This window comes from Bombus pyrosoma, linkage group LG15, assembly GCF_014825855.1.
Source record: "Bombus pyrosoma isolate SC7728 linkage group LG15, ASM1482585v1, whole genome shotgun sequence".
NCBI lineage: Eukaryota > Metazoa > Arthropoda > Insecta > Hymenoptera > Apidae > Bombus > Bombus pyrosoma.
The window spans coordinates 10,640,502-10,666,487 of NC_057784.1; the positions used below are offsets into that span (position 1 = coordinate 10,640,502).

General features: G+C 38.5%; 4 protein-coding genes across 4 annotated transcripts in view; all 4 read left to right on the plus strand.

Moving 5' to 3' along the window:
* Positions 1–7,206, plus strand: part of LOC122575667 (neuropeptide SIFamide receptor-like) — a 58,218-nt gene extending 51,012 nt beyond the window's left edge. Inside the window, exon 3 of the mRNA XM_043744968.1 lies at positions 2,394–7,206. Within this exon, the coding sequence (XP_043600903.1) occupies positions 2,394–3,177 (784 nt within the window). The 3' untranslated portion in view covers positions 3,178–7,206. The remainder of the gene's footprint in view (positions 1–2,393) is intronic.
* A 6,282-nt stretch (positions 7,207–13,488) lies between these two features.
* Positions 13,489–16,075, plus strand: LOC122575675 (odorant receptor 49b-like). The gene is made up of 6 exons (XM_043744977.1): positions 13,489–13,785; positions 14,095–14,347; positions 14,621–14,724; positions 14,970–15,284; positions 15,469–15,744; positions 15,974–16,075. Exons 1-6 carry the CDS (start codon positions 13,591–13,593, stop codon positions 16,040–16,042), a joined length of 1,212 nt encoding a protein of 403 aa, XP_043600912.1. The 5' UTR covers positions 13,489–13,590; the 3' UTR covers positions 16,043–16,075.
* Positions 16,076–16,731: 656 nt separating this feature from the next.
* LOC122575903 lies at positions 16,732–22,649 on the plus strand. Its single transcript, XM_043745392.1, has 14 exons — positions 16,732–16,917; positions 17,219–17,471; positions 17,564–17,667; positions 17,840–18,175; positions 19,159–19,434; positions 19,509–19,562; positions 19,618–19,658; positions 20,242–20,339; positions 20,469–20,749; positions 20,844–21,096; positions 21,254–21,357; positions 21,473–21,811; positions 22,090–22,365; positions 22,593–22,649. Exons 1-14 carry the CDS (start codon positions 16,732–16,734, stop codon positions 22,647–22,649), a joined length of 2,658 nt encoding a protein of 885 aa, XP_043601327.1.
* Positions 22,650–23,583: 934 nt separating this feature from the next.
* The window catches only part of LOC122575684 (odorant receptor 13a-like), a 2,868-nt gene continuing 465 nt past the window's right edge, over positions 23,584–25,986 (plus strand). Inside the window, exons 1-5 of the mRNA XM_043744990.1 lie at positions 23,584–23,996; positions 24,467–24,719; positions 24,908–25,011; positions 25,108–25,443; positions 25,846–25,985. Coding sequence (XP_043600925.1) covers positions 23,802–23,996; positions 24,467–24,719; positions 24,908–25,011; positions 25,108–25,443; positions 25,846–25,985 — 1,028 coding nt within the window. The 5' untranslated portion in view covers positions 23,584–23,801. The remainder of the gene's footprint in view (positions 23,997–24,466; positions 24,720–24,907; positions 25,012–25,107; positions 25,444–25,845; position 25,986) is intronic.

The window sequence follows — 25,986 nt, forward strand, 5'->3', positions numbered from 1 at the left end:
TTATACCACATCGAATCAAAGTTATTCAAATTAACGATAAATTTGAAAACATAAATTTATTGGCAATATTAATCGGGATTGGCCTATTTTGCCGTTTATCGTATTAGAAACGATTTCAAATCGTCTATCTACAAAAGTTTAAAAATTTATTACTGTTACGCTTGATTATATAACGTGTATCGAAAGTTAGTGTAAAAATGTTACTCGTGATGGTGTACTCGTGTTGTAACGAACGAAATTAATTGGTATTTTTATAAAAGTATCAGGGATCCGGTGCAGTCGTTAACAAATCAACGCTAGATGCAATTAAAAATTTTTTATGAAAAATAAAAGGTAAAGTATCTCGCTCAAACTACTACAAAATGAAACAAATGTCGCTATGCAAAAATAATAACGAGTACGGGTATTATTCTGTAAAATAACTGATTTACCCACTTTCGACGTAATAATCTGACCGAAATAAAAAACGAACGTTGTAACAATTTACGACATATTCTATCAAATTCATCAATTTCGTATATTATTTAACACAAACCGTTTAAAATCCGTATCGTTTGTAGTAACAGATACTCGCCTACCCCGTACATGTAGTAAGTAAGCGCATATAGGGTATACGTATAATGGATATACTTGCCAGCTTGAACATGTTAAACGTTTTATCGGCTTTTCCGTAGGCAAACACGAAAAGGACGCGGATCGATACTGCTGTTAGCTCTACGGAAATCGAACTCTTTATATACACGCGCCGAAAGCTGTGTCGTCTTCGTTGTTCACTCCCACTCGTGCGCTCCCAATGGCCTCTGCAGCCTTCGTCATTCCCGATAATCCGTATCCGCGAATCGAGCGATTTTTTCGTCCTTCCTAACCCCCGTTCATTTTCCCCTCCGCGGAATACACGGAGGCTGGCTTCGGAGGCACGAAGGTTAGCACTTTTGCGTTATAAATATGCAACGGGAGAGACGCGCGCCACTCGGAAGTAACAATGCAGATGAGAACGCGGACAGCTAGATCGGTATCAGCTGGACGTTGATTTATAGAAGGACTTTTCAACGTGGACAACGACGAACGGTTGTGTTCGTTTAATCGAAGGACGCGACTGTTCGCCGAGCGAAGCTCTCCCATTAAAATCCGATACCGAGAAAATCGGAATCCTTCGTGTCGGAGTCTGTCGCGAAGCGACAACAGGCCTTATTCGCTAATGGGCGTGCCTAGGTCCTTGTTGGAACGGATTCGAGCTGGACAGGAGCCTGTAAGGATGAGCACGTACCGGTCAATTAACGGAGGCGAGGAATAGACGTCTTTTCGACCCTCTTTGATCGTTCAACTGCTTCCTTTGCTGTGATAAGACACGTTTACCGTATATTCGAGGGAAACTGGACTGGAGTTTGCCGACTTCGAGCGATAGAAAAAGAAAAATAATCAAAAGGTCGTAACGAGCTACTGTGTACAAGATATATCGAGAAAGAAGTTGCTTGCTACAACGATGAAATTTCTAGGATGATATTCTCTATCGGATCTAGAGACTTCGAACGTGATTACTTAACAAATTCTTAAGAAACGACACCTTATCTAGGCAAGACTCGTTTCATAGACCGCGATACAGGAATGTTGAATTGCCATTGCGTCGCATAAAAGGCGCATTGCTATACATATCCATTCTTACGCAGCAGCCGTGCGCCCGTCCAAGCGTAACGGAACCGAGTGTCTTTCGAAATCACCGATAGAATATATCGAGATTTCCATAATAGAGGCATAAAAAATGAACGGTTACGTTTTCCGCAACACGACTCTGTGGCTGCGTAGGTGTAGCCCCGTATCCCAGTGTCGTAAAATCTCGATTCCTTCGTGATCAATAAACAGTGACAACGTTCGCTCGTGCTCGAACGTCGTTACGCGATCTCGCGACCGTCATAGGCTGGCCTCGGTCGCTAGCAGCTCGTTTTGGCACTTTCTTTGTGCTTGTGATAGTTCTCCTTAGTTGAAAATCTCGTTTATCGAACTTGTTCCAGGGATTTGGAAAATATGTTCAATTCGGTGTTAGAAGATATGACCGTTTCTTCGATCTAGCGTATTGTAAAATGTCTAAAGTTTTGATCGACCACGTTTGAAAGTCGGTCGCGATATATTATGTCAACTCCATAGATCGAAACGTAGAAAATATGTTGGTTCCTACAATTTATAAAATACGTAATTGTCAAATTAACTCGAAGCACGTCCTCTCGTACAACTCGAAACGTATCGATTATCCGTTTCACGTTCCAAATTAACAAAATTTTTAACGAAAATTTATAGAAACCGAGTTATCGTCAACCATAAATTCTCGACATCCTAAAATATACACGAGTACAGAAAAAATTTCGGACAATTACTAACATCGACCCGTCTGCCCGCAGGTTCCTGGCGATCTGGTGGCCCCTGAAATGCCAAATAACAAAGAGACGAGCTCGCATGATGATAGTCGTGATCTGGTTCATCGCCCTTACCACCACATCTCCATGGTTACTCTTCTTCGATCTGGTGTCGATTTACGACGACGATCCAGACCTGAGGCTCTGCCTGGAAGTGTGGCCGCACCCCGAAGACGGCACCCTCTTCTTCCTGATCGGCAATCTAACATTATGCTACGTTCTTCCCACAATTTTGATCTCTCTTTGCTATATCCTGATCTGGATAAAAGTATGGCGAAGGCATATCCCCTCTGACACGAAGGACGCTCAGATGGAGAGGATACAGCAGAAATCGAAAGTAAAGGTGGTGAAGATGCTGGTCGTCGTAGTGATTCTGTTCGTGCTGTCGTGGCTGCCGCTCTACGTGATCTTCACGGTGATCAAGCTTGGCGGAGACGTTGCCGAAAGAGAGGACGAGATCCTGCCTATCGCCACGCCGATCGCTCAATGGCTTGGCGCCAGTAACTCCTGCATCAATCCCATCCTATACGCTTTCTTCAACAAGAAATACCGTCGTGGTTTCATCGCGATCCTCAAGAGCGGACGCTGCTGTGGCAAGATCAGGTACTACGAAACGGTGGCTATGATGTCCTCGTCGACGAGCATGAGGAAATCTTCGTACTACGTGAACAACAACAATAACAACTCATCGACCAGGCGAACCTTCCATGGGCCGCCGGTGCACCAGGAGAGCAACGTTTCGTACATATTCAACCACACCGGCGTCTAAATTAATAAACACTTCGTAGGGATTCGATGTATTCCGAGGCTGGCTGCCCGGAACGGGCTTAACAGTGAGCCGGTCCGAGATTCTGGGTCACGCGTGATCGTCACGATTGTCACTCGGATCGGAAGTCGCCGATTACGGAGTCCCAACCATGGAAGCACGTTGCTAACCCGCGAAACCGATCGTTCGCTCGTTTCTTCTGCTACTTCATTTTTGTACACATCTTTTGATTTTGATCGCGATCGTATGTAACGCGACACGTTCCAGTTCCCTATTGTCGACGCGGAAACGACGGTTTCTCGAATCTGTCGTTTTCTATCGTCTCGCGCAACGTGCATCGTAATTTCATTGAGAACGAGCGTGATCGTGTAACCACGCTGGGTTTACAAATAGATCTCCACGCGTCGTTGTTAGGGATCCCTTCTTTGCCTCGAGGTATCCGGACTGAATGCGAGACATTCTTTCGGACTTACCTTGCGACGAAGAAACTGAGTAAAAAGATTCGACGAACGAGGACGTAGATCGCGTTGAGGTGCTCGCATACTTCGGAGGCTTTCTTCTTTTTTACGAGCACCTTTCTAGATTTTTAAGGTATTCACGAACAAAGGGACCGAGTTGTCTGCTTCGAGCGAAACAAGCGAAAAATGTGACGGCAACGAGTAGAGGGACAGAACGGAATTAGCAACTCCATTTGTCTGAACCTTTCGAGAGACAAGAGAGACAAACGGTTTAACACGATAGAAACTGTACGTCGATTCGCCTCGCTATCTACGGTTTCTCGTTCAAATAGTAAAAGTTTGGGCAATAAGAGTTTAGTTGACTCAACTAGTCGCTGATTAAAATTTCGTTCCAATAAACGCGGTTTTACCGTAAAAGGTACGTGAGTTCAATACGTCATTGTACACCGTCACAAGACAAGGTGTAAGTTGCTCGCGATACTCGCCAGCGTAATTAACGTGGTAATACAATTAATAATTCCGAGAGAACGGCTGGCAGCGCGACACAGACCGTTTGCTATAACGATGCTTCTGGAACTGGTGGTCCATTCGTAATTGTACTTGCCGTCTGAACGAAGAAGGTCGCTAACAAACTAAGAAACTGCGCGCACCGTTGACTCGTCACGACGATTTACTCATAGGTCCTTAGGATAACGTAATACAGAAATTTATCCGTGCATTGCATGCTGCGATTTAAGTGACACTAATTGCATAACACCTAACGTTACCTTACACATTATTGGTATAGCATATACATGAGTTATCGAGATAGAGATAAGAAGGGAAAACGAAAGAGAAAGTAAGCTAAAACAGAGGCGGAAGCAAAATGTAAAAGTAAAAGAGAGAGAGAGAGAAAGAGAGGGAGAGAGTATTCGAGAATTTTTATTAAACACTACCTCCGCATGCGAGAACAGCAGATTACTACGTATATACACTACTTGTACTTATTATTCGTAGCACGGTCGACTCCAACAAGTATAATACATATACACGTATATACATATATATATAAATATATATATACATATATATATTTTCTTATCGGAACGTTAGACGATCTAGTTGATACTTTTATTTTTGTTTTTTGGGGACTTCTTACGGTGTCATACCGATAAATATACCGATAAATACACGTGCCGCGCGTATCATCGTGCAGGAAGTAAAAATCATTTAAAAGAACCGGCGAAGAGAGTGCGCACGATAGTTCTAACGTTACATCGATCGAAACGATGGAACGATCAAACGATTAACAACGCTTTCGTCTTTGCCACGTTGTCAAGTTGCCTGCCTCCTTCCGTCTCCTGTGATCCAATTCAACTCGTCGTTTATTCCACTCCCAAACCCAGTCGCACCTACTCGTTCCTCTGTGTGTCCACGCCGACCTAGAGAAAGGCGGAAGCGCCCGACTTTACAGTTTTGTCTCGAATTAATATCGGCCGATTACGCGTGCGACGGATTAACGCGATCACTGGCGACAATAACGACCTTTTATGCCCCAGGAGGGCAGCTCCTGCCGCGAGTTAGTTCAGAGATCAAGCTACGTAAATACTCGTGACAAATAGTTCAATATCATAGTGCTTGATTCATGATGCTTGATTTTATCACGATATATCGCGATTAAAATTGGTGAAAAGAAGATCGATCGATTTGGTTGATTTTTCATGAGCACGTGTTCGTATTATTTTAGAGCTCGATCTCTCCAACCGTAACGTCGAGATATTATACAGAGCGTTGTAGTTGTTTCAAACTTTGTCGCTATATCGTACAAGTAGGAGAAGAAGAAAGCTGCTGAACGTACCTTACGTATATACGTTCGAAGCTTTGTTAAAAAGTTGTAATGAAAATATAGAATATAAAGGAAACGGTAACAGAAGTATCGCTAGATTTTAATACTTCGTTTGAAAATGTTCATCGTTCCTGTCGATATACGACTGACTGATACAAGCTGTAAAAAAGTTGGATTTATTTCGATATTGTGTTTGATAATAGAGTTCATTTCGATTTTATTGCAACTCGGTAAATCAATCGTTGATTTTTGCAATTAGTACCACTTCCATATATCTTTCCTCAAAAGAGCAAAGTATCGTTCCCTTTCATTTCTGTAATTTTGTTATAACATTTTGCTATACGAAGCTTCGAACAAGCCTACATTCGTACAGCTTTCATTTTCTTCTTTGTGCTCATAGAATATACTGACAAAGTTTAGCCTGGATAAAACAGCAACACTTCGTGGTTTTCGCTCGTTTGTTTTCTAGCCACGTGTCGCTCTAAGTCGTCAGCGTGGAACAACTTGTTGAAACACGTATAATTCGTCTTATAGTTGCTTAGTTTAAAGAATCGTTATGAAATTGTAATTTTCCCGTTACCTATTTAAATTCCACGTTATTTCAACTACTTTCTGTACATTATTTTTATTAAATTTATTATTGAAAAAAGTCGCGCATTTCATCGCAATTCGCGCGACAGTCTACGATAAACTGAACTTGCGATCATCTCAATTTCCACCAAATACAAAATTATTCATTTCCGATGTTTAAACACGAAGTTCGTAATTTGATTATTTCGTGTATACTCCGTCGATAAAGAATCGAGACTATTAATATCCATGTTCCACAAACGTTTGTTCCCCTTTAACGAGTTGCAGCGATTCGTTGTTCTTCTACGAGACTCTTATCGGGCATTCACGTAGCGCACACCCTTTTCTCCATGTCAGAGGATATCTCCGTCGATCAGCTGTGGATCGTTTTCCTCCAGCAAAGAATCCGATACACGCGATAACAGCGAGATGGAAATCGCGACGATCGACGAAAAGAAAGGACAAAGGAAATGGAAAAAAGGCAGCATGGGATTTCACGCGCGCTTTAACGCTACCGACGAGCATTATACCTCGATCCTTTGTAATACCGATGTAAGATGGTAACGTGTTAAAACGAAGAGCTGCGGGATTTTATGATAGAGCAACTATTTTCGTAAGGTTTTTATACGTGGCGATGACAGGATCTAGATGTAACGAAAACGTATGCGAAATATAATTGTACAGACGGCTGTAAACGAGGAATACTTTATTCATATCTATTGAAGGCTCGTAACCGATGCGACACCGACCGAGTCTCGCGTGACGTTTCTTAAAAAGTAACAAATATAAAACAGAGAAACCGTTAGAGATAAACGCGCGAAGGATAAGTGGCGAAAGCTAAGAAAGAAGTAATTGTAAAAATGAACGAGGAGGAAATATAGAAATAAGAAAAGGACATACGAGTCGAGGAAGTAACTATAGATAATTGAGAAGCGACTGTATACTTATGTAAGCGCGGCTCTAAGCATCTTGTAAGTTAACAATCTACATATATCGTAAGAAAATGATATTTATATAAATAGCATTTATGTATACGATGTACGCATATGTGTATATATATACACACATGTATACATTTATCGTACACGTGAAAACCAAACGTCTATCTGCTGCTGTCTTTATGTACATAATGTAACTTATCGTGTAATATTATTGTACATACATAAGTAACGTATATCATTGCTATATTGTTACTATATACACCGCCGTTACCTTCGTTCTTATTCGTTGCTCTCTAATCGGAGAGAGAAAATTCTTACTCGTCTCATCGAGAAATATCCTCATCGGAGAGCGAACGAGCTTGTTCACCGTTTTACCGTCTCGTGAGATACGTTTCGTGTACGCACAGTCAAAGAAAGACAGACTTCTTGCTGTTCTAGAAAAGGAGTCTCTCTCTCTTTCTCTCTATCTATCTATCTATCTCTTCCTCTCTCTCTTTCTCTCTCTCTCTCTCTCTCTGTATCTCTATCGTTGGATCCATTATTATTCGATTAATTGTCGATAAACGCTCTCGATCGTGTATATGTTCGTTTCGATTGTACATATATATTAACCGCTGTATTTCGAGCACCGCCCATGCGTTCACGGTGTTTCGAACTTACTCGAAGGATTCAGATTTTATTAATAAATGTTATTCCAACTATTTTGATATATTTGGAACGTCACGCGTAAATAACACTGTTAGTACTTATAAATACTATATTCGAACGTGTTCGGGTTCGTCTCGGCTAGTACGCTGTACATTGTTGTTGGTATTTCCAAGTGTTTTCGTATTTTACGTACACAACTATTGATACTATTTTTTATAATAACGACGATGATAAACGGCTACGTCCTTAAAACGCGGAGGAGCGAAAACAGAGGAGAATACGATCAATTGACTGTACGTTTCGAGAAATCTGCATGACGCTCGACTGGTTGGGCAATCCCTCGAAAATAATTAGCGCGTCGCAGTTTCTAAAGCGGGTCCTATCTTCTATACGGAACATGTGCAATTTCAGAAATTGCACGATATTTATTTTCGTACAGATATACAGTGTACTTCCGAAATTAGGCGATGAACTTTGAGAACATACGACGATCCTCTGGATAAGAAATGCGTTCCATGTTTGTAATTACAAGGAGAAAGGAATTCTTTCGTAGACCGTGATTGCTCCTCATCTGTGGCGATATACCATGAAAATGTTAAGTGACACGACTGTAGCGCCTATAGCACGATTATTCCTGCAAAAGAAACTGAAGATTAATTTTACGATATCGTATAAAATAATTAGTAACCGACGTAATTAAATTAATCGATACAGTTGAAAATGATTGATACGTAACACGATGTAGACACATGTTAAGATAAAAGTATGATAATCCTATGATTTTGTTGGAAGAGAACGTAACCTGATCTGTGTAATAAGTTTTCATATATCGAAATCAATTTTTTGAAATCGCATGTACCTCTTTTATCTGCGTCCGTATATTCGCAATTAATTTATCTATGGGTAAAACGATCAGAATTGTTTCAACATCTTATACTTGGGCATATTTTGAGAATCATGCTGTTTTCTGCACTACCTTGGTTAGTACATCTACGCATATATTCTACGATAGGCTCTTCCTTTTTAATTAACGCTATGCGGTTCGCAGACATTATAACTGGAAGAACGCGCGAAAAAACGAACGTGACGTGAAAGATACTTGGTCGATGATGCACCCTAGCTAATAACAAGATAGAAACGTTCGTTCGTTTGTAAAGTGATGTCAATGAAAACGCTATAAAACATGGAACTTTTCGACTACATGTAAATTCAGACTTTGATTTTCCACAAAGACCTCGGTCTCGAGGAAAAAATCTGTCGCGATCGATACGATGCCTCGAAGAGCCAAGAGAACGAAAGAGGATCATTTTCGTAATTGCTGTCATAAACGCAACCTATGATCTCAAAGCTCGACCGCCTATTTTAGAATTCTTCTCGTCTACTACTTACGAAGTAAGAACCGCGTGGAACTACGAAACTCGTAGCGCCACGAGAAAAACGCTATAGCGTTCGTAACGACCAAGTCGATGTACTTGGACTGTCGGAGGTGTTGCCTAGCCAGTTTGATCGTCAGGCCCGTATCTCGCTGGTACGACAACGTACCTGACGATTTCGTTTGCAAACGAGGCTGAATCGACTCTCAAAAGTAACCTCCAGATCCGTTCCTATGCTATCGTTCACGGTGGGTGAATACACGCGTAAAACGGATAGAATTACCGAATGAAAGTTTTTCTGTTGCGCCATAACGTTCGACGAATCGCTTGATCCCAGGGCTGACTGTACTTTTCGTGTCTTACGATTAGTTGCTTGGTTTGCATGGCGGATCGACGGTGATCGAGAAACCGCGGATAGATCGATAACCGACGATAAAATAAATAAAATTTTAATCACTATCGATTCACCGATATTAACGATGAATTACCGTGCGAGAGAGCCCGGGTGAAACTTTCATTTATCACGACTACGCGATGCTGTTCTTGGCGAGTAAATTGAGCAAGTAACTAGAAACTAGAAACGATAACGAAATGTAATGATATAAAGCGATCGTGATTGAAGGGTGATTTATCGATCATATTGTTTTCCAAGCCTGCATAGCCTTTCACGTTTAACCGATAATCGGAAATATACCTGCATATCGATGGATTTGATTCTGACTCTAATAATAATAATAATCGCCGAGACTATGGGTCGCGTAAAATGATTAGAGAAACTTTTCTTTTCCTACATTTCCTTTTCTTCGCCTTTCTTTTAGAATTTCAACGCGATGGGGCCAAAAACATATGGTTTCTGAAAGGTTTCTAGATTTTCGAATGCGTGCAAATGTACGCACTTTGCGGAAAAATTCCAACACTTTGATAGAATCGAATTACGACATATATAAAAGTAACAAAATCAGATTTACAAAGGATGTATCGACGCAAAGTGTAAGAGCTTTTCCGCGAAATGTCGAAAACTTTCAAACGTGAACGATGGCCGCAGATATCACGAGTCTCTATCGATTCATCGGATATTTTTCTACACGGGTTTGATTAGATTTTTCAAAAAAAAAAAAGTGCGTGGCGTGTGTGTAAATAAACGGGAATTTTAGAGGAGTATTGTATTATATTATTATTACGATATTATTATTACATTATTTACTATCAATTTACATGAAACGTTTACACAGACTAAGGTAACAAGATATTTATCTATAAATTTACATCGAAGAAAAGACAAAAAAAGAAAAAATGTCGAAGTTGTAAAGAGTTTTGGAACGACAATGAATACATACAGGACAGCGAGCTTCGGCGTAAGCTAAGCTTTCGATTGTTTGTACAATCACCTCGATATGAAATATTTCTAATCCTTCAACTTGTAAAATAATTCCGATAATTCCAACATTTCTCTACGAAAAGAAAGCAAGCAAGAACAAAAAATAGCGACATACTTTATCGATGTATTCCTTTGTCTGAAAATACTTTCGGTTTTCCTTCCGTTCGCATCGTTACGAGTTGTAGAATGTAAAACCACAACTTATCGAACCGTGATAGACGTAGAAAGAAAAAATTGGAATTGCGAACGATCGTCTCGAGAACGAATATTCGGAATTCGAGGATCGGATTCGAAACGTCTTCTCCCGATAATTTTCTCGTCAACATCTTAGCGAGAAACGATCAAACGAAATTCCACTTAATGCACGATTAATAATTGCGCGATTATTTTTTTAAAACAGCCTCTCGTTAACGTAGAGGAGATGAAAATCGAGCTTTCACTGGGTAGATTATGCGCTGCCGTGTTACACCCGAAATTCATTAACAAAGTCGAATAATAGAACCTCTTGTTTTCTATCGTTTCCTTCTCTCGTGTATATTTAACTCGTGTATATTTAATAGAAGCGTAATACACCTAGCGAATATAGACGAAGAATCGCTTGCGAGAAAGTTTCTTCAAAAGATACGACGTTTAGATGATATAATCGATAACTTGTTGCAAAATAGCAATCGATTTACGCCACATCGTTGATAGTGACGAAAAAAAAAGAGATAAAAAAGGAGCGAAAAAAATGATAGAAATCCTTAATAATCGTTAATACGTTAAGTTTAAGAGCTGATTTCGGGCAGCTTCTCTCGATCGGTTCGTAAAAGACGAAGAATGGTGGAATCTGCACATGGCAGTTACAAGCTCGCGTCACCTCCTTCGGAATCTTTACCATTATCGTTATTATGATTATTACCATCATTGTCGCTATCGTTATCATTACCGTAAAAAGAGGAGATTATCATCGCTGTAATTGCCCTTCGATAATTTTCGCGCGTAGCGACACGACGATTCAGAGGAAACGTGGATCGAGTCTGTCGAAGGACGAGCAGCTTTTCAACTTTGATAAGCGATTCTGGAATTTACTTGTTGGATAGAACGATTTATTCGTGCACCATGATAAACATAGATCCCTCGGTTTAAGAGCGCAAATTTCACCACGAAGAAAGAAGAAGAACATAAATAAATAAATAAAATAAAGGAAGCCACTAACGTAGGCGAGAGAACAATCTTTCAGTTTCGTTTTATCGTTGCTTTGATGGGTACGCGTGTTATTTGGATAAGCGGCATTATCCGAATAACGATGAAATAATAGAAACATACTAGGTAAGGAAATGTTTGCAAATGAAATTGATAAGTGTTTTAATATTGTATCGAAATGTGTGTGTATGTACCAAGTAAAAAAAGAAGACAAAAAACAGAAAAAAAGCAGAAAAACGCAAAAGAAACGAGAAAAAGAGAAACACAGAGAAACGTTACCAATGTCGATGCCTGTTGCCCTGGCCCTTCTCCTAACTGCCCTCCTTTCCCTCTGTCCCCGTTTTATTCGCTGTAACCGTATTACGATATTTAAAACACTGTACGATTCAAAGCCCTCGATACGTAAAGATTTTGCGCGGGCTGAGTCTTCGTTTGTTGTACGTTTCGGTATAGCGTCCGGACATTGCCACGGGACGACGATTCAGTGTCGATCAGCCTCTAAAACGTTTCATCCACCCTCTAAATAACGTATTCAACGGTGGAAGTAGCAATAAAACTTTCGTTTGCTTCCCCTATTTCTATCTCTCGATCTCTGGTTGTACAATTGGACAATTGGAAATAGAGGCGATCGCGACAGTGAGTCACGCCCCCCCCCCCCCATAAAGATTAAATATAACGAGTTGCGAATAAGTATACGTATTTTCTCAATGAAAATGATAAAAGGATATGTAATAAAATACTTCCACTGTAAACTTGTCTTGTTCTTTGTGTCGCGATACCTATGATAATTGAATTAATTCGATTAATTTGAAACGCGAAAATACACGTACATTGTATGAAATTCCATTGCACGATACAGCAGTGTCTGCCTTATCCGAACTAATAACGAGACAAAGTCTGGAATTTTCAGATAATAGAACGATCGCTTTTCTTCTATAAAACTACTATAAAATTGCGATTGTTCGAACATAGATTCAGATTAATTTCCATAAACGTTTATGACCATATTGCTCGTATCTGTCGTCTCTATCTTATTCGTTACTAGGCCACATAATTTTTCAACACCAGTAACTCTATAGAGTTGTATTCTTTTTGTACTTGGAACCATCAAATCACTTTCTCGCACGCCAGAGCACCTCGGCGTGAGAAGGTACATCTTCGTGCTAACCTTCGTTCGTTGTTTCCATTCGTATAAAATCGTCATTATTATCATCGTTGTAGCAACGAAGCCAATTCATTACATCGGTATTATTATTGTACAAGCATCGCATCCTGGTATTCTACGCAATGTAGCGACAACCTCGTCCTTCTCATCCATTTTCCTTTCTTGCCCGTGTGTTTGTTCAATTTCATTCGATAAAAGTTTCCGCCGTGCACTTTCCATTATGTTGCATTTTTAATACTGGACCAAGCGTTTACCAACACGTCGCAACAATACCCACGAAAATCGTCGCGTTCTTTTCGTTCCTTTGGACGGAACAAAGCGCATATTCAAGCGAATTTGCATATTACAAAATGTACGTACCGATATATAAAATAAATAATAGTATACCTGTTAAAGTATATCGCTGTAGAATTGATATTCATTTTACAATCAAGAAGACGCTTTAACCGTGTTAACGCAATATCAATACCACGGCAAATACACATCTTTCTACACCATGTCACGACTCTGTATTCGAAGACAGCTACATACATACAACTGCGCTGTTCCTCTAAACAACTATACGTTATAACGTAATTTTTGCTTCTGGCGATAAGATAATCGATACGTGACAAACTACTAGGTGTACATTCGTTCCATGGTGTAACAACCACACGCACTCACCTTGTAGCATATGTGCATAATATATCGATTCATATTTGTTTCATATTCGTCAATTGCATATTTGTTTCCTTTTCTCTTTTACGCGCGAAGGCGTAAGACACGTATCCATCACAAAATATCGCATAGATAGATCAAAGTGATTGTCCTCAAGTACTAGTTACCGCGTGACTTAAAAATCGAGAAAATAGAAATTGACAAGGAAATATTGCTATGCCAGCTGAACGATACACAGACATGTCCATCAAAATGTCAGAATTTCTGCTAAAAATCACAGGTCTCTCGAGAACGACGAACAGCGCCGAAGAGACCAGAAGGAAATTGACGATAGTTTATACCATCGCTGCACTCGTTTATGGAGTGTACGTAAACGTAGTGGATATTTCTCACAATATGGATAATTTAGACGTGAGTCTAAAAAACATTCTGCCCTTTCTATAGGAATTTTATGGTTATTATTAAATTGCGCGTGTGTAGTTACCTGTACAATGTGTTTGTAAACAGTACAATACATTTGCGGAATTCAATACACGTATGTACAATAGTCGGGCAGTGTTTGGAACGTTCTTTCCTTGTATTTTGAAGGGTTTGAGAAGCGTTTGCCCAATCGCTTGTCCAGTTATATCAAATATTCCTGCCACTTAAACGTACTACCTGTAAAAATATTATTATATTGTGAAACTGTTCTTTTGGAAATGTTATAAATAATTTTTTCAGCACTGTATCTTTTTGGCTTCCAACACATTGAACATAGTATTGGCAATGTTCAAACTTTCGGTAATAAATTTTTATAAAACAGAATTCTCGGATATGATCGTATATGCGCAAAAGCATTTCTGGCATTTCAATTATGACGACAATGACAAGATACTCTTCGCGGAATGCGGAAGATTTTGCAAACTGTGGACGGTATTTCTATTCTTTGTTACGCAAACCGCCTTGTCTTTCTATGCAATAACGCCAATCTCCGGTAAGTTGATCCAGTAATGAAAAGATTAAAGAAATCTTCTTTTTTTACACAAAAAACATAATTTTTCAAATAATGGAATGAGGTACCTATATTTTAACATACGTAGTAAAAGAATGATCCAAATTATGGAAATTGAGGGGGCCAATTTAAAAATCGGTCTGAGAAATAACCCTCGCAATTGGATAAAAACCTAAATTCATTCTACTCAAGTCTGACTTCGAAACAAACATTTGTAAAAATCAGGATAATCCTATAAAATTCACTGTATTTTAGCGAATATTGGAAACAATAATTCAGAGAGGTTGCTTCCATTCAAAATGTGGGTCAATCTACCGCTAACTGTGACACCTTATTACGAAATAATGTTTGCTATTGAGGTATACTAAATATTCAATATGTATATTTCAAGATGTCATGATCATTTCCCGACACTCTAAACTTCGAGACATTTAAGCTTTCGATAACTATGCCTTTTATTGTCAGAATAACTTTTCATTTTACGCAAAAAAAAAGATGACTCGCGTAACATTTGCTTGCTACACAGTCGCCGGTTAAACAATTCTTGAAAACAGGATAAGGTAGTATCGATGACTCCATGATTAATTGCTATTCACATACACAGTTACTAGCCGTACAACAAATTGGCGCGAGCTATATATGCCCCGACAACTTCTTATGCGTGCTAAATCTACACGTGGTCTACCAATTTCGTATGCTGCAGAACACGTTAGTGAATCTATGGTCGAACATCGACGAACGAACAGATATCGTCGAGTATTCGAACGAATGCTACGTAATGTTGAAAAAATGCATCCGAAAACATCAATCGTTGATCGAATTCAGCGCTAAACTCGACGATATTTACACACTGCCGATCCTCAGCCACATGGTTATCTTTAGCGTGCTGATGTGTTTCGACACGTACGAGGTCATTCTGGTACGTGTGAGCGGTTTAAAACGAATTAACCGAAAAGCTATCGTGGATACGCCATATTTCTCAAATTAACAATTTAATAAAATTAAACAAGAGCGATCGAGCGTTTTACTATTATTCGGTACCTGCCGGATGAAAAATAAAAGCCATATTTCTTACGGTGGTCACTTAAAACATTTGTACGTAGGCGGACGTATCTCCCGGGACACGACTTATTTTCTTCTTCCACATGATCGGTAGTTTTACCCACATCATTTTTTTCACGTATATCTGCAATGGTTTAGTAGAGGAAAGCTCGAATATTAGCACGGCATCGTATTCAGGATGGTGGACGATTTTGCCAATGACCGAAACAGGCAGGAAGATACGCAAAGATACGAGGATAATGATTATGAAATCGATGCGACCGTGTTATCTGTCCGCCGGAGGATTCTTTCCTGTCACTTTGGAAACATCTACCGCGGTATGCAGCAATTTCTTTCTTTGAATCCCATTTACTCTGAAAATGCCACATTTTGCAATCCGATACGGTATCTAACCATTTTTTTGTCCTTAAATAAGCAAAATTTGAATAAAAATATATTTTTGGATTTCTGCTTATTACGTACACCTTTTTACATATCTGTAATTGTAATAAAATACGTATGTACATGGAAAATTGTGGAACACCTTGATAAAATTTCTTGTTACAGCTTATAAGCTCGACGATGTCGTACTTCACTCTCATGAGGGAATCATCTATAAAAGCAGCAGCGGAATAATTAGTCATAAATGCACGCACTTGCACAATAGAAGTATACAATGCAAATATACAATGCAGATAAATTTCAGTATTTATATCTTCATAACTACAAGAATAAAATTGAATTAAAATTGAATTATCGAATGATATCACCGAACGAACAATTTCCTTGTCTTCGCATTAAAAAAGAATAGGATCCTTTCATGCGACGTAATTCTCCTTGTATTTGAAAAATTAACGAAAGATTTTCAGAATAAACTCACTCATAAACTTTATCCCCTCGAAATCCTCAACAGCTACTTCATTTACGATATTACAATCGATATTACGTTGAACAATCGTAAGAGTTCCATCGAGCCAGAGGACAAAGCACTCTTCCATCGCTTAAATCAAACGAAATCAGTGGCAGGTCATCTTTTGCACGATCACGATCGTTCCTCGTTCTTTCTATCGTCACCTGTTCCATTCAAACACTCTCGAGTCGTGAATAATGCATCTTCGTTACGTTGCAACGCCTACACTTGACACGAGAACAGGACACGTTACAGGCAGCCACGCGAATTGTTGATTGGCATACACGCAAATCGTCGGAGTGTCGTCGCGATTAAAGACCCTGCGTCTAACATCCTCGTTGAAGATCGATCGGCTATAGTTGACGCGATACTACATCGCCCTTGCTTCAATTATTCGACGTTCACCGCGCGAATGATGCAGAATAACGACATTTCGATAATTTGGGCAAGCTTTCTCATGAAAATCGTAGGCCTGTGGCTAGCGACGAATCGAAATGAGCAACGTCGCAGAGATTTCGCGCTGATCTACACGGTCGGAGCGCTTTTCATCAGTATATGCATCGCGATCAGAGATATCTATCATACTTGGGGAAATTTTGGCGTAAGTGCGCAACGGTTTCGCTTTGGTCGATTCCTCCATTTATTCTTCATCCTTATGTGCTCTTATTACGTTAGAAAGAAAATATCGTATCGAACTAATTTATAATTTTGTTAAATTTAAATTTATAAGTTTTCTAATTCTAAGTTAGTTCGAAAGTAATAAAAGAGACTTTTAAACGTAGTCTCGTTTGGCTGATAATGCTAATTGAAATCGAAAGAGGACTTGAAAATCCTTTCGAAGAAACGAAAAATCTACAAACTTGTTTCGTACCATTCACACATGTATATATCTATAATTTCAGGATAGCGTTTTTATCTGTTGCAATATTTTATACGTGACGATCGTTTTCCTAAAGATCGGCGTAATATACAAGCACAAAATGGAGTTCTTTAATTTAATTACGTTCACACAGAAAAATTTCTGGCGTCCGTATCACGATCCACAAGAAATACTAGTTGTAGCTGATTGCAAACGAATATGCAACATTTTCATTATTCTTATGATCTTTTGTACTCAAGGCACTTGTGCCGGTTACATGGTGACACCACTTATAGGTACGTAAAAGGGCATATCTTTACATCCACTGCTTATTTATATACACAATTACGTTACATACATTATTACGTAAACACTTTTCTTTGTTCAGCAAATATAGGAAGAAACGAATCTGACAGAATGCTACCGTTCAACTTGTGGGTCGACTTTCCTGTAGGAATTTCGCCTTACTTTGAAATACTATTTACTATACAGGTATAGCTATCTCCGTTAATTCGTATCTCCTCCTAATTTTTTAAAATATCGTATTTCGTTCTAATAACGATTTCGTAATCGTATTTGTAATCGATCGCTTATCGACTCGATGATAGTAAAAATAAACCCTGTTTAAAATATAATTCGATGAAACCGATTTTTATTTATGCAGATACTCTGTGTATACCATGTTGGTGTGTGTTACATTTGTTTCGACAATTTGTTATGCATCGTTAATCTTCACGTGGCCAGCCAATTTCGCATATTACAGCATAGGCTGAGAAGCATAGATAACGCGACGAAGGATCAGATAGAAGAATACGATTCGGATGCAAAATTATCGTATTATTCAAATATGTGTTACAGAAAGTTGAAAGATTGCGTACAACAGCATCAAATGCTTATCGAATATTGCAAAAAGTTGGAAGATATATTTACGTTGATCGTGCTTGCCCAGGTAATGTTTCTTGCCATGGTAATATGCCTCGTGGGATTTCAACTACTTCTGGTGAGTTATTTTTTTGAGATATTTTACCAAGCGAGGTATTTTAAGAAGTCGTCTCGTTACAAGTTATTCCAGTTACTTACGTTCAAAGTTATCTTTCTACGTAGTTATTAGAAAACGTTTCGCTTTAAAAAATATACGTAGTAACCCTGAACACGGGAGAACAACGACTTGCCGGAACTCAAATCAGTCGATTTTTGTCGATCGTTGTGCCGTTACCGTTCGCTAATATCCCTATTCCACGATCGATCCTCTCTCCTTTTCGTTCTGGAGAGGCTGCTTCACACTCATTGTCAGCTAACCCGGATTTGCCCTTATTCTGCTTTGACATTCGCCTCTGAATTTTCGTTTTCTTCTTAACGTCTTCTTTTACTTCCCTTTCTTTTTTTCAATCTCGTATGTGTATATTGTCTCGATTCGCATCTTCCCGTCTCTCCGCTCGACACAGCCACGCGATTTTCGATCGCTCGCCCTCCCATCTCGGTCGAGCTTCCATAACGAGAGTCCGAAGCCGCGACTCTTTGGGCCGAATGTTTGCAGCAAATGCAAACTATAACTATAACATAACTGTAACAATGATCATCTTATATTGTTTGGTATGTGTACGTGTTGCAGTCTTACGTACGTAGTTCCTATCTGTAAGTTTTACGAGATCCTTCGGACTTTGTAGCCGGATACGTTAACTATGTGTTTACCACTCCACCGTTAACCGCTAACATGCACGATCCTCTCATTTGAATTCGAAGATGCCGATCCCGCGTGTATAGAACATCAGTCGAGTCAAATGTATATTGTGGAAAAAATGGAGAAAGTTTTTTCTTCTTTTTAATTTATTTCGATCAATCAGAATTACTTAATCAATTTCTGTATAGAACTTCATCTGTATTATTGGAATTTCCAATATACCTGCATTTTAAATTTGCGAAACAAAATGTTTTTTAAAACCATTTTATTAGTTTTATATCGATTATATCGTGTTCCCATAGGCGGACACACCTACCTCAAAAAAGGCCAGTTTAGTATTGAATTTGTGTGGCGTTCTGTGTCAACTATTAATGTTCACGTATAGTTGCGATGATTTGATGCGACAAAGTGTCAACGTCGGCAACGCGACATTCTCAGGACCATGGCCAATCCTTCCAATGAACGAGGCTGGTGCCACTGTGCGAAAAAATTTGCTAATTATCATCATGCGATCGCACAAGATTTGCTGTATAACAGCTGGAAAATTTTTTCCTGTTTCTCTGCAGACGTTTACCGGGGTAATCGAACTCGTTGTATCTCCGTTACGATTTTTCTATATAATCATTGAATTGTAATTATTCGCTCGTTACAGGTTCTCAGTACGGCAATGTCATATTTCACTCTGCTAAGGAATACATCTCTGGATGCAACAAATTCATAACTTGTACATTTGTCGTTAATAGCAAAAATATAAATTACAGGGCTCGTTCGATTCGAAGGTACCAAACGGCACTGTTGCTTGGTGTTTAAATAAAAAGGGATAATACACTGTTCCCAAGATTCTATTTCTCCACGAGTCTTTGCACATGTAACTAATCGTGAGATGGCAAGACTGATTTACACGTAGTGCTATATATTGTATCGGGTTTGTTATTTTCTAAACGTATCTTTACTACGAGTAAGTTTGATACTTTTAATATTACTATAACATTGCAATAAATGTTTCTCGAATACCATGTCATCCATTTTATGATTACTCTTTGAACACGTTATTTTGATTTTAAATCAAAGCGTACCATCTCTTTCTTCCTCGTATGTATTACGAATTTTATAAGTGAAACGGGAAATAGCTTGAATATTTTTAAGTATCTTTTCATCTATATTTAAAATGATCTAAGGCATTGTTTACATGTAAGAAATAGTTAAACCAATAGCTGTGATTTTTCTACCGAGTTCACGATGGCTATCAAAAAGCGAAAACAGTTGTTTTTACTAGGAAGACTTATATATTAATATAAAAATGTATAATAGCTTACATGACCATCAGCTGTGTGGCATCGTTGATTGTGACTCTTTATTATAAAAGAAATTGCCGTCGATCGCAGCAACCCTAGACTCCGTCGTCACGTGACGTGCAAGACGCCAACACTCGATGCACAATATAGCAGCGTCTACTCCCTTTTTACCCAACAGCCGATCACAGGTCTGTCTCTCTTTAATTATACATGCATATTGCATATGTCGACCTATTTCGTACCCCTTGAATAATCACGATATCTTTCCACGCCACAAAATGAAAATAAGAAGGAAAGAATAAGTACTTGTCTGTCAGTGTCAAGAAGAAGAATAAGGGACAAGATGGGTAAAGATTCAAAAGGGACAAAAGTTAGTTCTACGTCGGCTCGTTTGAAGCTAGAGGACGAAGCGTCGTACACCAAAGATTTTGCCTTGCTGATGACGAGTTTTTTAATGAAAATCGTCGGTCTCTGGCTAACGAACAACAAGAAAGAAGAACGTACACGTCAGTTAACTTTGATGTACACCGTAGTCGCGATCCTGTTTGGTGTGTGGGTGCAGTTCAGGGACTTTTACTACTCGTGGCCGAAATTTGGCGTGAGTATATAAATATTTTTTTTGCCAGTAACGATCTTTTTTACGCTTCTTAAATTCTTCAAGCGTTTCCGTTTCTACGGTTTCTTAATCGCAGGATTGTGCTTACACGGCTTGCAATATTTTATGCCTCATTATGGTATTACTGAAATTGTCCGTCGTATTTATACACAAGAAAGAATTCATCGAGCTGCTTGTGTACACGCACAAGAATTTTTGGCACACGAATTACAATTACAACGAGCTATTGTTGTTGCAAAACTGTAGAAAGATTTCCATCGTGTGTATCTCTTTGATCAATGTTTGTGCTCAAGGCACGGTCTTCGGCTACGTGCTAACGCCTATCGTAGGTACGTGTATCGATTCAAGTGGCAGCATCGATGTATTTCCTGTTTATGAAAAGTGCCAAACTCGACGCTAAAATTTCTTTGATTCATAAATATTAAAGGTATATAAATGATAAAGCATCGTCCCTTTAAAGTATAGAATTGTACGTTTATATTTTAGAAAACATTGGAAGAAACAATTCGGATAGAATTCTGCCATTTAGAATGTGGCTCGATCTACCATTGAGTGTGACACCATACTACGAAATACTATTCGTGCTTCAGGTACATATATAAACGCGCGTTTTACTCGCTCGTCTATTTGCTCGGCTCGTGAAAAATATCGCTTTCCGTGGAGCAAAACACTGTACGACACTGCGTAACTCTTATGTTTATACAGGTTCTCTCTTTGTACCACGTTGGTATATGTTACATTTGTTTCGACAATCTTTTATGTCTGATAAATCTGCACGCGGCCACTCAATTTCGTATATTACAATACAGGTTATTGTACTTGGGTGAAACGATTGAAAAGCAACCGAACGAGTACGCTATCAAAGCGACCTTGCCGTCAGATTACTTGAAAAATTATCACACGGTATTTAAATGTCGCGTTAGAGAACATCAAGACCGAATTAATTATTGTCAGAGACTAAACAATATATTTACGTACATCGTTCTTGGACACATAATTGTCTTTAGCCTTTTACTGTGTCTGGTTGGTTTCCAGGTGCTTATGGTACGTACTTTCCGTTATGATAAAAATGATAAATAATCACACATTTCTAGCTTCTTAAAGCAGTAGTTTATGCTTCCTTTTTCGCGTGGTGTACGAAACATTATAGTTATCCTATCCTGTTCCGTAGTCATATTAGCAAACATGGACTACTCTCTCTAAAATAGCCATTTTATTTTCCGTTTACATTCAAAATTTTTGTTATTATTATTCTACGTTTACCACTACCGTTTCGTTATAATCTTTAAATCGTTTGGTTAAATTCGTTAATGTATATACAGGCAAATTCACCTCCTACGCGGCGACTGATTTTCGTATTCCACATAGTGGGCAGTTCCAGCCAGTTATTACTGTTCACGTACAGTTGCGATACTCTGATACGAGAAAGCACGAATATTGGAACTGCTGTTTATTCTGGCCCCTGGACCCATCTAACGATGGACAGAATTGGGAAATTACTACGAAAGGATCTGACAATGATCATCGTGAGATCGAGTAAGCCTTGCTGCTTAACTGCCAGCGGGTTCTTTCCTGTCTCTCTGGAAACTTGTACCAAGGTTCTTATTATTATTATTCTTACAATGCATTCGGTTATAATTTATTCGTTTCCTTATTTATTCATTTCGTTTCGTTTCATCGAGTTTTTTTCTTAAAATTACCAAAAGGTAAAGAATATAGAAAAAGGCGATGCGTTATTTTATGGAACGTCCAAAAATATTCTTACAAAAAGTCGCAATTTCTTTATGAAATATGAAAATATAATAAATAAATGTTCCTCTTACAGGTGCTGAGTACCGCGATGTCATACTTCACTTTAATGAGACAATCTTTCACTAATTAAAATTATAATCGTAGAACGTCCAATGCGATAATAGATGGCAAATCAAAGATAATATAATATTGGTATTTGTTGAACAAATACTAAACTTGTACAAGAATAAAGATGCCTCTCTCGCAAGGAAGGCGACATCGAATTGCTAGTGTTAAATTATTGTGCTTGACTTTATACGAAGAAAATATCCGATTCCAATCCGAACAATAAAAGTTTCATTTCCCAGTCATATCAAATATCATATCAGATTCTGTTAGGAACGTTTAAAATCATCACACGCCTAAACTGTTTATTCGCTTTTCGCAGTTTTCAGCTCCGTGGTGTCGTAGTACTTTACATTGTCGAGATATCAATCGAACGATAATTTAAATATAACTGAAATTCTGAATAAAGTAAGGAATTTCAAATACATAGCTTCATACAAAATCATACATTTGAATGTGGTTGACAGTATCAAAAAGACTCCTTTATCCAGAAGAAACCCAAGTACGTAGACAATAATATTCTATTGCGTACTACAAGCACCTGACATCATACACAGACATAAGAGAACAAATGTTGCCGAAATTTCTTTATTCGTTTCATAGCTACAATATCACCGAATCTGCACACCACCTTTCACAAATCATAGAAACAAAATAAAAAAAAACATTTATCATTTTCGTAACTTTAACGCGCCGCCGCTGCGCCAAGCGATCTACGTCGTTCCACGTAGATTCTATCAAAGGAAATTGTGGACAACTTTCTTAAGTCGTATGCCTCATTTAGCAAGATAAATTTTCCTTTGACAAAACGAAACAGCTGTCGAACAGCACTTCGATTTCACAGAGGGTCTCGTAACCCCGGAATAATGTATAACTCGATCGATCCCATCCACTCGTTGTTCATTCGGAACAAAGAATAGTAATCCTGGGCTATCGTGATCGAACGTTCTCTCCTTTCTTTTCTTTCGATCTTTCTCGTCATTTCTTTTCCGAAACATCAAATAACGGTGCATCAATGATAATAATAAAATAGACACAAAGTACGCTATCGGTGAATGAAAGGATGCCAATACATCAAAGCGACTGATCGTCTCTAATACGTTGCAATAATCGATGTAGACCGTGTACAAGTGTATCAGTTCAATGTCCTAACATACTGGAATATTAGCAGTACGATATGAGTTTTCTGAAGAGCCACGACATATCTATCAGCTTGACGTCGACATTTATGAAGCTCGTTGGATTATGGACGTCGAAAAACCAATTGGAACGACGCGTCAGACATATTACGCTGATTTACGCGTTCGCCACTATTCTCTTTGCTCTATGGATAGAGGTTACGGATACTTACTATTCGTTCGGTGATCTGAGTGTAAGTATTCGGACAGTTATCTTTACCGAGATATTTGAAGAGAGATAAATCTCGATGAACGATACAGTTGCGGACTAAATTTCTGTAATAGTCCAATTTCATTTCAAGCATTAAAGTTACAGAAGCTAATAAGTCAATATGCAAAACAAAATTCATTGATTATTTCTGGAATAAAGCGCGGGACATTGTGATAAAAGGAACTATGCAACTTAAAATTTGGTAACTTAGTTATAAAATTTGTAGCGTAATTTGATTATCATTTAAGACAATTACAATGTACTAGATTTCCTGAAGTAACTTATTTTTCCCACAAATCTGTTGTTTTCCCACAAATTTGTAATATCGTGACTTGTGCCCTGTTTTCTCATTTGTCATACCTAAATTGGAATAACAAAAGTCTTATATAAGGCACAAGTGAAATAGGATCGATTCGCAGTTCTACATTTTCGTTACATTTTCTCTACTTACAGACCTGCATTTTTAACGTGTGCAACATTTTGGCGATCCTAATGCCTCTTCTGAAGATGACCGTCTTACTTGTGCATAAACAAGAATTTTTTCGTTTAATCACATATACGCAACGAAGATTTTGGCACGAGAATTACGATGAGTACGAGAAAAAGATTTATATGGACTGCAAACGCAAATGTACCGTCTTTGTTTGTTTCGTTGTATTCACCACTAAAGTGACCCTTATTTGTTACGCCCTTAGTCCAATTCTTGGTAAGTCGCTTAATCTTAAATTGGAATTTCTATTCTTTTATTTCTTATCCAAAAGAGCACAAAACAGTATAATAGCATAATCAGTGGCAGATTCAAAAATCTAACAAAACCATTTCTGAACTTTTTTAAATACTGTATATTTCCTACTTAATATTTACAAGAATTATGCCATTCTGTATCTATTCCAGAAAATATTGGAAGGAACGAATCGGATAGGGAGCTTCCATTTAATATGTGGATTGATTTGCCACTGACAGCGACGCCATACTATGAAATAACACTTTTGATGCAGGTACTGAATTATTTCCTTTCCCTAATGCTCAATGTATATAATACCGTTAAATTTAATACCAGTAACAAAACTACGGAAATCTTTATACATTCACAGCTCATGTCATTGTATTATGTTGGAGTCGGCTATTTCTGTTTCGACAATCTATTATGCGTCATGAGTCTACACTTGGCTACTCAATTTCAAATGCTGCAATATAAAATGTCCCACATGACAGATTTAACGAATAATGAAAAGGGAGAAACAAATCCACAATTGTTCTCAGGATCATCGGCAAATAAATATTACACCGCCTTTAAGAAATATATTCAACAACATCAAGCTCTCATAACTTACTGTCGCAAACTGGAATCGGTATTTAATTTGCCTGTTTTGGCGCAAGTGCTGGTGTTCAGCTTGGTAATGTGTCTCGATGGGTACCAGATACTTATGGTGAGTGTAACGCATTCATATCAATTATTCATTTTTACATTCCTGCATCTCAGAGAGTGTCACGAACCCTGTATGCGCAAAGTACAAAAATGTACACAATACATACCATATACAAGAATATACAAAATAATCAAACTACAGCACTCTCTATAACATTTAGTCGATGGAATAACTTTTTACCTAAAGTACCCTAGTTCCGTCTTTTTAATTTTATTCGTGCAAATGTCGAATTTACATCAATATCTGCGGTCTAGTAATAGACCGTATATTGTACTTACTATGAGGATCATAGTAAATCACACGTCGTCTGTAAAAAGTATCTATATCGAACATTTAAAAAATTGTGAGCACTATTCATACTTCAGACAAGCTTTTACGCACTAATAACGCATCTTTTCGCAGCCAGGGGCACCTACCAGAACACGTTTGATCTTCAGCTTCCAATTAATAGCCTGTCTATGCCAGCTACTCATGTTCACCTACAGCTGTGACTGCATCATACAAGAAAGCGCGAGCATAGCTTTGTCAGCGTATAAAGGTCCT